This window comes from Anoplopoma fimbria, unplaced genomic scaffold (assembly GCF_027596085.1).
Source record: "Anoplopoma fimbria isolate UVic2021 breed Golden Eagle Sablefish unplaced genomic scaffold, Afim_UVic_2022 Un_contig_12645_pilon_pilon, whole genome shotgun sequence".
Classification (NCBI taxonomy): domain Eukaryota; kingdom Metazoa; phylum Chordata; class Actinopteri; order Perciformes; family Anoplopomatidae; genus Anoplopoma; species Anoplopoma fimbria.
Genome location: NW_026552596.1, coordinates 19909 through 31358, shown reverse-complemented (window position 1 = coordinate 31358; position 11450 = coordinate 19909). Strand labels below are relative to the sequence as shown.

At 40.0% G+C, this 11450-nt stretch overlaps 2 protein-coding genes and 1 non-coding gene across 3 annotated transcripts; all 3 read right to left on the bottom strand.

Moving 5' to 3' along the window:
* Window positions 1-14: 14 nt before the first annotated feature.
* Window positions 15-1015, bottom strand: LOC129116087 (histone H1-like). The gene has a single exon (XM_054627155.1). It carries the CDS (start codon window positions 670-672, stop codon window positions 61-63), a length of 612 nt encoding a protein of 203 aa, XP_054483130.1. The 5' UTR covers window positions 673-1015; the 3' UTR covers window positions 15-60.
* A 1264-nt stretch (window positions 1016-2279) lies between these two features.
* Window positions 2280-2700, bottom strand: LOC129116088 (histone H4). Its single transcript, XM_054627156.1, has one exon. The coding sequence runs from the start codon at window positions 2685-2687 to the stop codon at window positions 2376-2378; it is 312 nt and encodes a 103-aa protein (XP_054483131.1). The 5' UTR covers window positions 2688-2700; the 3' UTR covers window positions 2280-2375.
* A 6963-nt stretch (window positions 2701-9663) lies between these two features.
* trnap-agg (transfer RNA proline (anticodon AGG)) lies at window positions 9664-9735 on the bottom strand. The gene has a single exon. It is a non-coding gene; the product is annotated as a tRNA-Pro (tRNA).
* Window positions 9736-11450: the final 1715 nt, after the last annotated feature.

The following is an 11450-nucleotide window of genomic DNA, read 5'->3' as shown; positions in this document are numbered from 1 at the left end:
ATGATGTGGGTGGCTCTTAAAAGAGCCTTTTATCGGAGTGATTGTTGTTGAGATAACAGCTCACTTCTTCTTGGGTGCTGCCTTCTTTGCTTTGGGCTTGGCAGCCTTCTTAGCGGGGGATTTCTTGGGTGCGGGGGCCTTTTTGACCACCTTCTTGGGACTCTTTGCTACTTTTTTGGGGCTCTTGGTCGCCTTCTTGGGGCTCTTTGTTGGTTTCTTGGCCGCTGCGGGTTTCTTCGCCTTCTTCGGTGACTTCTTAGCGACTGCTGGTTTCTTTACTGCCGCTGCTTTGGGCTTTTTGGCCGCTGCGGGTTTCTTAGCTGCGGGCTTCTTGGCTTTAGGAGCGGCTTTCTTGACCGGTTTCTCGACAGCCGTCTTGCTTATCTTGAAGGAGCCAGAGGCCCCGGTCCCCTTGGTCTGGACCAGAGTCCCCTTAGTCACCAGGTTCTTGATGGCGGTCTTGACCCGGGAGTTGTTCTTATCCACATCGTATCCTCCGGCGGCCAGAGCCTTCTTGACGGCGGCCGCAGACACGCCGCTCCGCTCCTTGGATGCGGCCACAGCTTTAACGATGAGCTCAGCGACGCTGGGACCAGTCTTCTTCGGCTTGGACACCTTCTTCTTGGCTACTTTGGCCGCAGCGGGAGCTGCAGCTGGAGCTACTTCTGCCATTTTGTAGCGTTGATGTGTTCGTCCTCACGGTAACAGAGAGTCTGTCTGACTGTTGAAGAGCTCAGAGCAGGGGGCTGCACTTAAACACACCATGAGAACCGTGGAGACTCAACCCAGCTCGTGGCTCCTCTGTGCACTCTGAAAGCAGAGTCACTTGTGTTTTCTCTTCACCGATAAAAGAGGAAAAACTGAATGTGGAAGAAGTACTGAAGACTAACAGTGAAGGGAGCCGATAGCGGACATGTTTCTCTTCATATTGAAGTCATGTAGAGCTCTGATGATCTCTGTATTTTGTTTGAGGAGCCTCCAAACCTCACCTACTTACCGCCGTGGACAGCACTGATGAGCGACTTTTCCCTCTAATTTCTCTCCTAAAATGATTTAAATGTATCAGAGCTCCGTCAAAAGTTGTTTTCCAACTGGCCCACATGTTTGTTCGGGACCACAATGTAAAAATAACTATCTAACACTGATCAGTTTTTAATAAACTGAAGTTATTCTTGGAGCAGCAAACACACTGATGATGGCCGAAGCTTATGGTGCATTTTAGCCAGAATTACTATCAGAGCTGAACACTGTGAGAAGGAACATGTCCTCTTCTAAAAAGTACATTTTATATATAAATAGTTATACCATTAATGATCTGACAAATAATTGCCGTCTGACTGGGAGAGCAACGTCACGCTTTAAATGTTACAATGACACTGTTTCATTGATGCTTTATCCGTGTCAAACAGCAGAGAGGCATAATCTGTGCATTCCGCTGAGATTTAACTTTAGTGCTGACTGAAATTATCATTTGGACTTCCTTCAAAAAAGAGTTATACAGTGTTACAAATATTAGCATTCATTCAATAGCTTAATAAAACCAGTTTCACATAGCATAGCGTTTAACATAGCAGTGTTAAAACAATATATTTTATTGCATTACAATGTTAACACACTTGTTGAATGCACTTAACATGTTTAACAAGTTTTATTCTCTTGTTACATTCTATGTAAAGATGATACATTTTCATGAATGCTTCCTGTCAATGTGCACAAGTTATAAACATTCACTGGAAATACCCATATTTTTTTCTACGTGTCTATGGCCTAATACAAGGAACTTGATTTGTTGGGCTGCACAAATGGCAATTATTTGTCAGCTGACACAAGATGAATGGTAAATGCGGTGGTTAGTACTTCCGAATTATTACTGACATCGCAGCATTAGTGTCTCCAATTAACAAACTAAAACAGGATCAGACTTTCATAGTTGAGTCTGGTTTATTTCATGACATTTAAAGAAATCTTTCCATAGAAGTGAAAGAAACTGAATGTCGTTAAAACAAGCATTTAGAAAATGTTTTTTATCCACTGAATGTAGGACTTAGTTTTGAAAAAGTTTTACGGTACCTTATACAGGTAGCGTACCACATGATTAGGTTATCATGTAGGATTTCATTATCTGTCTGATGCTGCCTTGGAGTACATTACATTAGTCATTTAGCAGACGCTTTTATCCAAAGCGACTTACAATAAGTGTGTTCAACATAGGTAGACAACATTAGAGTACTACTAATATACATAAATAGTCATCATATAAAACACTATTTTAAAATAATGGTGTAATGAGGTAGTTGGGGAAAACTGACTTTATATTGAATGATTTGGTGGCCCTTAAAAGGGCCTTTTCTTTAATAGTAAAGATCGTTCAGTGTTTATCCCCCGAAGCCGTACAGAGTGCGTCCCTGTCTCTTCAGAGCATACACCACATCCATGGCGGTCACGGTCTTTCTCTTGGCGTGCTCGGTGTAGGTGACGGCATCACGGATCACGTTCTCCAGGAAGACCTTCAACACACCGCGGGTCTCCTCGTAGATCAGACCGGAGATACGCTTCACTCCACCGCGGCGAGCCAGACGGCGGATAGCGGGCTTGGTGATGCCCTGGATGTTATCACGGAGGACTTTACGGTGACGCTTGGCGCCTCCTTTACCGAGTCCTTTTCCTCCCTTGCCTCTTCCGCTCATTTTCACTGGTCAATGTCTTCTAAAATGATGTGCTTTGCTGAGGGGTTCCCAGGTATTTCAATTCGGTCTGCGGACGTGATAGAAGACATGGGCGAGGCTTTTCCTCTTCTTTGGATTTGCATGACAATTGATAATTCAATTAGCGCCATATACTGAACAACAGCATTAATCAGGGATGCATGTGTCCTATAAGGCTTTTGGCTTATAGACATGCCAGCTAGAACAGTTAGGGAGCCGACTCAGACTTTAAAATGATTCTAAAGTACACTATCAAAGACAATCTGGATGTGACTTACTTACTTACTTACTTACTTACTTACTTACTTGACAATAACAACTAAAGGAACTACCTGTTAACAAACTGCTGGACTCAGCCGCAGCTAAGTGGCCAGGCAGTTTGGTGAGCTCACATTTGTAAATGGCACGATTGTATGAAATACACCAGTGGTCACATTGAGAGCTCCATGATTGATGTCATGATTGATAATGAAATGGGAAAGCATTTAGATAGTATGGATTTGCTTCATTTGTGGCCTATGTGAGCTCAAATCTGATTGGTAAAGCATTGAACAACACTAAATATCACTGTGTGCAAACACAATTATGGACAGTTGGGATCATAGAGTCAGTCCTTAACATCCCTGACCCTCATTTTGGACAGCTGAAGAATCCAAAATTGTGAAAATGTGTGTGTGTCGTGCGTTACATCAATTAATCTAAAAGGAACTCTCACTTAAAGTTTTTGTAGTTCATTATTTGTCCCCTGACTCATTTCAAAATATTGTTTATAATCATCAGAGCAGTGAGGATCCACTCTGTACCTGCATTAGACATATTTTTAATGTGCATAAGAACAAACCTATAGGTCTCCATAAAATTTGCATCAACTGCCTTTTAGCTGTCAAACAGTGAGGTTATGTTTAAGACTCACTCTGTTCAGAGAAGCTCTACTGTGGCTTCATGAGTCGCCCCACCTCACATTTATGATGAAACTTTGTTGGAGGTTGGTTATTAAAGAAAAGCGATTAATTCTTTGTAGTATAATGAAAGTATATAACACGACTCACAAAAGTATTTTAGTGTTACTCAAACAGGTGATTCTGAAAGCACTGAAAACAGAGTGGCTGTTGTTATTACAGATTAAAAATGAATTTCCAATCCAGGTCGTATTGGGATGGAGAGTAATGAACTAGCAGACAAAAGAGGAAAAGCAATGAATGCAAATAAAAAATAAATAAAACAATAGCAGCATGTCTAGCAGAAATACATTGAGTTAAAAGACAGTATTTAAGAGTTGAAATGCATCTTTACTTCTTAAATTATGATGAGACATCAGAATGTCAAAAACAAGAACTAACATGCAACTGGGGATTATCTTTTTCAGTATTGAAAAGGAGGGAACAAGCAAAAACACAGGTAGGATTTAAAGATTTTCTAACCAGACAGATATGGACACACATGTTGAATGACTTTGGTGCAGAGATACAAGTCATATTTTTTTAGAATATGAAAAACAAGGTGAATAATTAGATCAGACTCAGATCCTTGAATAAAAGTGACAATACAACAATATAAATATTGTCTCAATTACAAGTATAAGAGCTGCATTCAAAAGAGTACTCAAGTAGAAGTACATACGTAACATCAGTTAAGTAAAACTAGCATTTCTTCAATCATTGATCTGCTGTCATTGACAGTAAAACATGCCTTGACAGTAGAGGAATGAGCTCCTCTGTGAAAAGTGAGATGGCTCTTAAAAGAGTTGTTATGGTTTGTGGAGCAGCAACAGTTTAACCTCGGTACAAGCATGCATCAGGTGCTAGACTGACCCAAAATAAAACTCAAGGAATGTGGATTGGTTTATAGCAAAACAAGACTTTTTTTAAAAGAAATGTAAACCCCGGAAAGACTGCTGTCAATTAAACTTTGATAAAGAAAGAAAGTGAGATAAAAGAAGAGGTTGTGAAATGGCTGGGAGAACAAAAACACAGTCCTTGTGAACATTGTTAAAACTCACTTTGTGTCTTATTTATCATTTTCATCAAATGTGTTTCCACCAAGACCCAAAAATGATCATGACCTTAGATGAATTTTAGGGATGAACCCGATTTACAGACCTCACGAAAAGAAACACTGTCGACTTAGAGTCCAACAGACCTCCACCCTGGGACTCTTTGTATATTAAAACTTATGTTTGCTCACTGAATATTTAATGAATTATCTTTGTTGTTTTAATTAGTGTTCATTACTCTGTAATCAATTCTGCTGAAAAGGCCACTACCCTCTTAACTATTTTTGACCTGGCACTTTGTATCCTTCCTCCACTACACATCCCTGGTATTACAAATGGCACATCATATAACATGCTGGAGTATTTCCTTATCGTCACATTGTCATTAGGTTCGTTCGTAATTAATTGTGCCTCGCCTGGAACGAGGACGAGAGCAGCGGCAGCAGCAGGGGGCGTTGAAAAAAACTGCGATCAAGTCGGACAGTTTTCAGATGCCTTCAGTGAAAACACAGGAAGTCATTGAAATGTTTACATCCTGTTCGTTACATTTATAGGCTACCTGTAGTTTGCAGACTACGTTTGGATATCTTCTTATTTACTGAACTATGTCATTATTATAATTGAGGATATAAGATTGGGCATATTTTAGTTCTTGGATGTCATATTTATTTAAACATTTATATAAATAAATACACCTGAAGGTAGTGTAATTTCTAAATCATACAACCGTAAATTTTAGAAATTGAAAAACTGACCCAACAGTCAAAACATCACAGTTACATAAATAGGCTACACACGGAGGAAAAGCAACACCGCAAGTTTCCATCAGTGACAATTGTGCTCTCCTTTTAAAACGTTTTCGGATGCTTCACAATCTTTAATCTATGGACTTCACACATTCCAGATTTGACTGCAAAAAATCTGACATCAAATTGGAATTAGGCTTTCTCAATAAAAATCTTTATTTACAGATAATAAATAAATAACCTTATATATTATTATTGTTCTTATTATTAGTAGTATTATTAGTTATTAGTATTATTATCAGCCACATTATTGCACAACGTCGAACCACTAGCCAACAATCTAGCGTCAAATCTTACAATTACACAGATAATATTAATGTTTTACAAAACGTAGTGTTTGTTGTCAAAACTAAGAGCCAATCAGCTCTTTCATCGGGAAACAGCAAGGCGTTGCACTGGGTCATGCAGTTGGTGGAGAGCAACTGCGGCGCCTGGCTCTAAAAACTGCGGCCGCCTTGCTGTCGTGAGGTTATCGTTGCCCACGTGTTCATGACGTCAGTGCAAGTCGGGACCAAGTGGGACACAAATCTAACCGGCATGCATTGTGCGGCGATCGCCGATCAAGATCAAGGTTTTTTTTCAATTGACACATAAAGCATAGTTATTGAAATGGGTCAATTGAAAAAAAAAAAATGAAACTCAGCTCATGTCTACAAAACTCATAACTAATTTTCTGCTTTGCACCCAATTTGCAATTCAACATGCGTTTTCTGGAACACACTGACCACAGTTCTCTACATATGAAACCGGAATCTGACATAAAGTCACTTGTTTGTCATTTCAAAACACTGTTATTTAAAATGCCGTACATACCCATGGACAAACTGGCCGATAGCCGTTTCACCTGGCCAAAGACCTGATTCTTTGAGTTTCAACTCATTAGTCAGGATGCAAGCACTAAAAAAAGACAAAAGTACCTGTTTACAACAACAATGAAGGCCAACATAGCAGTGAGCCAAATAGGTTCAGGGAGGATTTTTCAATGTTAACGTACTTATCAGACTCCGCTCCTCGTCTCTCCCACAGCATCTATTGTTTTTACTTTAAGACACATTTTCTGTACCTGTGAGTTGCGTTACAATCACAGGAAAAGCCTGTTCTGTTCTTTTTGTGTACTTGAAATTAAGCTTTCAGCAAATTACATAATCTGGTGAATCACAGTTAACGACTGAATATCTGGCGATGGCAATGTTCTTTCCTACGCTTACTAGAGTGTGGAGATGAAGCATTAAAATGTTAAATGTAAGTCATTTAGCAGCTGGCTAGTTAGCTAGCTAATTCCACCATGCTTGTGTGGGCTTGTGGCCAGTGGCAAGGCTCCTCCACTCCGCTGGGAGTCTTTATTATTAAATTTAGTGCCCCATACAAGTTACACACATACAACTGACGTTTATATAGTCTGCCAAAGTGTTTTCTTCTTTATTGATAAGATAGGACAAGCCACGTGAATTTTACAGTTTACAACCATTTGAGCACAATTTTGAAAATAGAGCTCATTTGTGGGCGACTGTGGCTCAGTGAAGAGCAGGGTCGTCCTCCAATCAGAGGATCGGCAGTTCGATCCCTGCTCCGGCAGTCCATGTCGACGTGTCCTTGGGCAAGACACTTAACCCTGAGTTGCTGTGCCATCGGTGTATGAATGGGTGTGAATGATTAGATAGATCCTGATGGGCAGGTGGCACCTTGCATGGTAGCCCCTGTCATCAGTGTATGAATGGGTGTGAATGGGTGAATGATATGTAATGTGAAAGCGCTTTGAGTGGTCAGAAGACTAGAAAAGTGCTATACAAGTACAGTCTGTTTACCAATACCATTTGTCAAAACACACAATTCACACCAGCACAAACACAAGTAGGACCTTATTATACAAGGTCACCGCGTGGCACATACAGTGGGTACGGAAAGTATTCAGACCCCTTTAAATTTTTCACTCTTTGTTTCATTGCAGCCATTTGCTAAAATCGAAAAAGTTCATTTTTTTTCACATTAATGTACACTCAGCAACCCATCTTGACAGAAAAAAACAGAAATGTAGAAATTTTTGCAAATTTATTAAAAAAGAAAAACTGAAATATCACATGGTCATAAGTATTCAGACCCTTTGCTCAGTATTGAGTAGAAGCACCCTTTTGAGCTAGTACAGCCATGAGTCTTCTTGGGAATGATGCAACAAGTTTCTCACACCTGGATTTGGGGATCCTCAGCCATTCTTCCTTGCAGATCCTCTCCAGTTCTGTCAGGTTGGATGGTGAACGTTGGTGGACAGCCATTTTCAGGTCTCTCCAGAGATGCTCAATTGGGTTTAGGTCAGGGCTCTGGCTGGACCAGTCAAGAATGGTCACAGACTTGTTCCGAAGCCACTCCTTTGTTATTTTAGCTGTGTGCTTCGGGTCATTGTCTTGTTGGAAGGTGAACCTTCGGCCCAGTCTGAGGTCCTGAGCACTCTGGAGGAGGTTTTCTTCCAGGATATCTCTGTACTTGGCCGCATTCATCTTTCCTTCAATTGCAACCAGTCGTCCTGTCCCTGCAGCTGAAAAACACCCCCATAGCATGATGCTGCCACCACCATGTTTCACTGTTGGGATTGTATTGGGCAGGTGATGAGCAGTGCCTGGTTTTCTCCACACATACCGCTTAGAATTAACGCCAAAAAGTTCAATCTTGGTCTCATCAGACCAGAGAATCTTATTTCTTATAGTTTGGGAGTCCTCCATGTGTTTTTTGGCAAACTCTATGCAGGCTTTCATATGTCTTGCACTGAGGAGAGGCTTCCGTCGGGCCACTCTGCCATAAAGCCCCGACTGGTGGAGGGCTGCAGTGATAGTTGACTTTGTGGAACTTTCTCCCATCTCCCTACTGCATCTCTGGAGCTCAGCGATCTTTGGGTTCTTCTTTACCTCTCTCACCAAGGCTCTTCTCCCACGATTGCTCAGTTTGGCTGGACGGCCAGGTCTAGGAAGAGTTCTGGTCATCCCATACTTCTTCCATTTAAGGATTATGGAGGCCACTGTGCTCTTAGGAACCTTGAGTGCTGCAGAAAGTCTTTTGTAACCTTGGCCAGATCTGTGCCTTGCCACAATTCTGTCTCTGAGCTCCTTGGGCAGTTCCTTCGACCTCATGATTCTCATTTGTTCTGACATGCACTGTGAGCTGTAAGGTTTTATATAGACAGGTGTGTGCCTTTCCTAATCAAGTCCAATCAGTTTAATTAAACACAGCTGGACTCCAATGAAGGAGTAGAACCATCTCAAGGAGGATCAGAAGAAATGGACAGCATGTGAGTTAAATATGAGTGTCATAGCAAAGGGTCTGAATACTTATGACCATGTGATATTTCAGTTTTTCTTTTTTAATAAATTTGCAAAAATTTCTACATTTCTGTTTTTTTCTGTCAAGATGGGTTGCTTTTCGATTTTAGCAAATGGCTGCAATGAAACAAAGAGTGAAAGATTTAAAGGGGTCTGAATACTTTCCGTAACCACTGTATATTGAATGTTATGGTCTGATTCTGTTTGAAAAAATTAACAATTATTATTTCCACCTTTTTAATGATATAGTCTGGGTTTGATTTTTCAGCATTATTGTTAGAGTGAAGTACATGAATAAATTAAACAAACACAAAACACAAGACTAGCAGTACTGCACACTGATTAAAACATTTATTTCTCTCCACACTGAAAAATCAATCAATACACCGATACATTTCTAAAGGTTGCATTTTGCACTGCAAATCAGAACAGCAGTTGTGGTCACAGCAAAATAATTTGTGGAGTCAAAACATTTTTTTTTCAATTGATTATGCATGTTTTTGAAAACTCACTGCTATGCTTTCTTCCATTGTTGTTGTAAACAGGTACTCACCTGTGGTCTTTTTATTGTGCATACAACCTGAATGATGAGTCAACAACCAAGTATTAAGGTGTTTTGCCAGGTGGCACGTGTATCGGCCAATTGGTCAATGGATGTTGCATTTTGGATGGTGCAAGTGTTTCGAAATTGCAAAAAAACAACAACTTTATGTCAGATTCCTGTGTCTTAGGTAGAGAACTGTGTAAAAAGTGCCATGTTGAATCACTTTTCAGTGATTTTTGACTAATGTTAATCATTCACTTTTTGAATAGTTTTTGTTCTACCCATTGAAACACATCAATTAAAATCTGGGCTCGTCCGGGATTTGAACCCGGGACCTCTCGCACCCTAAGCGAGAATCATACCCCTAGACCAACGAGCCATATTTCAATGCTGGAAAAGAGGGACTAGATGCCGTCCCCCTACTTACTCTTTGCAGACCTGCATTTAAGTTCTGCTCTGGTGATGTGGCATCTTGAAGACCTGTATCCAATCTGGTCAAAGAGCACCCTCTGCTGCTCAACATTTTACATCCCATTCAGCACTCTTCCTCTGAGCTCTTTACAGCATTCTAATATAGAACTGTGCCTCAATTTTGAGGTTATTTTGTGACATGAACAGTTGCTGCATATCTCATGGTAAGTGGGCCGGCCTCACTCAAACAGACCTCAAGTTGAAACTCATCCATTTTGGATTGTGATATGGCTGCTGGCTTTACAGCAAAATACATTATCTGGTGAATCAGTGTTACAGACTAAATATCTGGTAATGGCAATGTAACGCTGTTACTGGTCTGGGCATGATTAAATTGTTAAATTTCCATAATTAGCAGCTGTTTAGCATCCATCATGATTTCATGCTACATTGGTTATATAAAGTGAGCGGATTAGCGGCTTGTGGCCACTGGCAGGGCTGGGTCTAACAGTCACTCCTCCACTCCGCTGGGAGACTTCATTATTAAATGTAGTGCCCCATACTACTAAGACACATATGTGACGTTCATGAAGCCTGTTAACGGTCTTACATGATGATGACTTTACATGTTTTATGTTTATGATGCCTATAAGGATTGACTCTTTTTTTTTTTTAAATGGACAAATTATTTAATATTCTTATTCTTTATTAATACGATAGGACAAGCCAAGTGGATTTGACAATAATTTAAGTACAATTTTGAAAACATGGCTCATTTCTCAAAACAATACACACAATTCACACAAGCACAAACACAAACAGCAGAACACCTGACAATATTTCATTACAGAAACTATTTTGTCACTGTATTATACATATATTGGCTTATGTGATCTGATTCTGTTTAAACCAATTACACACTGCAGTGCTCAAGCAAAAACACTTTTAATATTTACACCTTTCAAATTATATATTCTGGGTTTTATTGAGTGAAGTAAATGAATAAATTCACCAAACCACACACAAGACTAGCAGTACTGCACACTGATGAAAACATTTAATTCTCTCCACACACAATCATTGTGGAGTCAAAAAAGTTTTTTCTCAATTGAAAATGCATGTTATTGAAAACTCACTGTTGCCATGTTGAATTGCAAATTGGGTACAAGGCAGAACATGTGCTTAGAGTTTTGTGGTTTATGTGTCGTTTTAGTTTGGAAGCATGTGAAAAAAACTGTAATTGTAAAGTTTGTTGGCTGCGGTGCCATATTTGTGATTTAGGTGAAAGGGTCAAATAGTTTAAGCAATTGATAGCAATGTATTTGGAGCCAAGGCTCCTGAGAGACTTCACCTCTGTTGTTGCTGACAATACCATCCACTATTCACCTGCATCCCCTTTTTGCAACCATGTTTCATATTTTTGAAACTCTATTCAATATTTAATTTTGCACATATCGTATCTTTTTTCATATTTTATTTGTATAATTATATTATATCAGTGTACTAGAAGAGGCACGAAAGGTGTAATAGTAGCTTGTTCATTTGGGGACATGCCATGGCAATCTGAGGGTCATCGGCTCAAGTCCTAGTAGTAGTGACCAGGTGCACAATGTGGTCTGTCAGCAGCCAGTACCCATGAGCAAGACACCACACCCTCTAACTGCCCACTGATCCTAATACCAC